This window comes from Lipotes vexillifer, unplaced genomic scaffold (genome assembly GCF_000442215.2).
Source record: "Lipotes vexillifer unplaced genomic scaffold, Lipotes_vexillifer_v1.1 scaffold498, whole genome shotgun sequence".
In the NCBI taxonomy this organism is placed as follows: domain Eukaryota; kingdom Metazoa; phylum Chordata; class Mammalia; order Artiodactyla; family Lipotidae; genus Lipotes; species Lipotes vexillifer.
In genome coordinates this window covers 1712829-1715906 of record NW_006793744.1, presented here as the reverse complement: position 1 = coordinate 1715906, position 3078 = coordinate 1712829, and the positions used below count along the sequence as shown (strand labels likewise).

General features: G+C 42.5%; 1 protein-coding gene across 1 annotated transcript in view; it reads right to left on the bottom strand.

The window, feature by feature from the left end:
- TMEM131L (transmembrane 131 like) overlaps nt 1–3078 on the bottom strand; it is a 170769-nt gene that overhangs the window by 88872 nt on the left and 78819 nt on the right. Inside the window, exons 5-6 of the mRNA XM_007466718.1 lie at nt 1759–1882; nt 310–426 (exon numbers count right to left, since the gene is read on the bottom strand). Coding sequence (XP_007466780.1) covers nt 310–426; nt 1759–1882 — 241 coding nt within the window. The remainder of the gene's footprint in view (nt 1–309; nt 427–1758; nt 1883–3078) is intronic.

Sequence of the window (3078 nt, the reverse complement as noted above, 5' to 3'; positions counted from 1 at the left end):
AGCGTCGTGAGTTTTGAAACCCCATTATATTTTATACTAGAAAACCGTCCGATAGATTTCTCTGTTTTGTTCTGATACCCTTTCGAGATCCAAGGTGCATTCCAGCCGTGCACTTTGCACGAAAGATGGCCACCCGGCCCGTGAGGCAGAGGAAGGAGGAGGGCTGGTTAGCTGGACATCAACTAAGCAGCCTTATACTTGAATGACATAAACTAGGTGGCAACATTTCCAAAAGGCTTTTCTTTAACATCCAAACTCCTTCATTACGTCAACAGCCAAATTATATGACCAATGGAAAAAGCTACTTACATGATAAGAAAGAACTCCATGTGAGGAGGTATTAATAAATAAAGAACTTTCAATGCTTCCTTCTTCAGTAGGTAAGAAAATAATTCTGAAGGACGTTTTCCCCATTGCTGGAATTACCTGAAAGAAAGCTACCTCATTAGCCACTTGGAATGGCCCCTCTTTGACAAACTGTCTTTCACAGACTTTCTTCTTGACAATTCCTGTTAACAGATATTTGCGTATTCTTGCACCCTTGATTTATGCATATCATGAATCCCCGAGAATGTCCAAACAGATCAATATCCAACAATCTAAGAGAAAATATCAAAGAACACACCGTGGACTTAGGGCAAGACAGCTTTCACCCCGAGTGGAGCCATGTGCCTCATACCTTTCCTTTACCCTCCTCTTCCTCCCCCATGTGTTCAAGGGCCTGTGCCTAACACACTTCCACCTCCACTTAAGTAAAGAGAACCACCGGTGTACCAACATGTTGCTACTTAGTAAAAGCCAGGGACAGCGTTTATCTGGACAGACTGTCATGATCAAAGTACTGGGCTCCCCCTTACTCCACTTCCTCAGTCCCGGTATTAAAAAAAAATGGGGATAGTAAGGAAAATAAACTCTAGTAGTAACCTGGATCTTCATTAAAAGTTAAAGACCTTTTAAAAATTTAAAAATTAAAGTTAAATTGAATTACTAAAATTAAGACTATTAGGGACTTCCCTGATGGTCCGGTGGTAAAGAATCCGCCTTCCAATGCAGGGGACGCGGGTTCAATCCCTGGTCGGGGAACTAAGATCCCACATGTCACGGGGCAACTAATCCCACGCACCACAACTACTGAGCCCGCGCACCGCAACCAGAGGGAAGCCCGCGCTCCGCAACAAAGAGCCTGCGCACCGCGACGAAGAGTCTGCTTGTCACGATGAAGACCCGACACAGCCAAAAAAATAAATAAATTTTTGAAAAAATTAAATTAAAACTATTAGAAGATCAGGGTTTTGAGCTCTGTGTTATGGTGTATATTAGCTTCACAAGGAACCACTCACCCCCGCTTAGGCCTGTATTTAGAAAAGAGTCCTAACCATCCTAGCACGCTCGCCAGGTGAAGAGATCACCACTGTAAACTTGTAGTAGTTACTAAATGCTTCAGCACTGGTAGTCATTACGAGACAAGTAATATTAAGGTTCTTTAAGTATGAAAAAGTCGTATTGAATACACACGCATTACTACCTAGTTTAAATTCATTAAACTTTTTTTTTCCACATAGATAATCAAGAGCCACCAAAATTATGAATCTGAACAACTGAAAAAATAAATGCTAAAGCAAACACATAGAAGGAAAGTGTCTGGGTAGCAGAAAAAAGGGGAGACAGGCAACAGAAAGTGAAAAAACTACAGGCAAAGAAAGCAAGAAAAGCTGGCAGCCCGCCACAGCACAGCTTCCAAGACGCGTCCACACTCACCCTGCAGTGAACGGGAGGCACATGGAAATGTCCCGCAGCTGTAAACACGGAATTCACCACGACCTCGCTCTCCCTGCTAGGGTTATACGCATAGAGAATCTTCGCTGCAGGGTGTCCCAGGAACCTAGGAGGGGAACAAGGGAAAAACGCAAGGGACTGTATGGTTATAAACAAAATCATCCATCCATCCATATATACACTCTAAACCCAGAAAGCTGTTGAACTTCATTACAAAGTTAAAAGCAACAATCCTATTGTTAATAAAGCATTCTATCCACAAGTCAAAAAAATTTTTTAATCCTTTCTTTTACAAGACACGCCAACCCACAGTAGCACCCTATTGATTTTTGTATTAGAAGAATTCAACCCATCGAGGCCATTGAATGCTTCGAAAAAAATACCTAGGGGGAACTAGGTATCTGCCTGACATGCGTCTCTAATGCAAATGGAAATATGTTTAGATAAGAAACTGTACTCATAGAAAAAGCCAATCTTCTTAGGGTTCATTTTCTGAGTAATACATTTAAAGATACTTTTGGGGGGAATGGATTTCAACTGGCAAAGAGACTGTGTTAAGTCTTATAAAAGAAAACTTAATTGTTAAACACCATTCTTCCGAGAAAAATGAAAGCTCTGCAGCACTTTCTAGCTTTGGCTGTTATCCATTTAAATCATGAGTCTTTCAGAAAACTCTAATGAAAGCTTTGGCTCCTCCATCCACAAACATGCACACAAAAGTGTTATACATACTTTCAAAACTTTCCATGACCCTCAGAGTCAAGAATCTCTGCTCTTCAGCAAGTACCCTAACTAATGGAAACCTTGATGCTGAATCATTTCCGCAGGGCTCTCCATCTACAAGGTGGGCTCTGACAAAGGAACTTCGAGAGGAAAGGGGCCAGTTTCTAGCCCAGCTGCCTGGAGCTACCTGCAATGTTCCCTCGAATCGTTTACTCTGATTGCTACTACCCAATACCAAATTCACTCCAGTTAAACCGTGTTGTGATAAATAGAGAGCCAGCAAAAACGTCACTTAAGTCATCTCTCCAGTTTTAACACCCTCAGTGGCAGAGACCCAAATAAACGGTTCTCTTTAGTATGGCCTAGAAATGAAACTATATTCTAAATACAGGGGAAAAAAATCATCTACATTATGTTTGTGTTTTTCTGATTTTGTTCCAATTTCTCTTATATTAAAAACTAGGGGTTCAGGGCTTCCCTGGTGGCGTAGTGGTTGAGAGTCCACCTGCCGATGCGGGGGACGCGGTTCGTGCCCCGGTCCGGGAGGATCCCGCGTGCCGCGGAGCGGCTGGGCCCGTG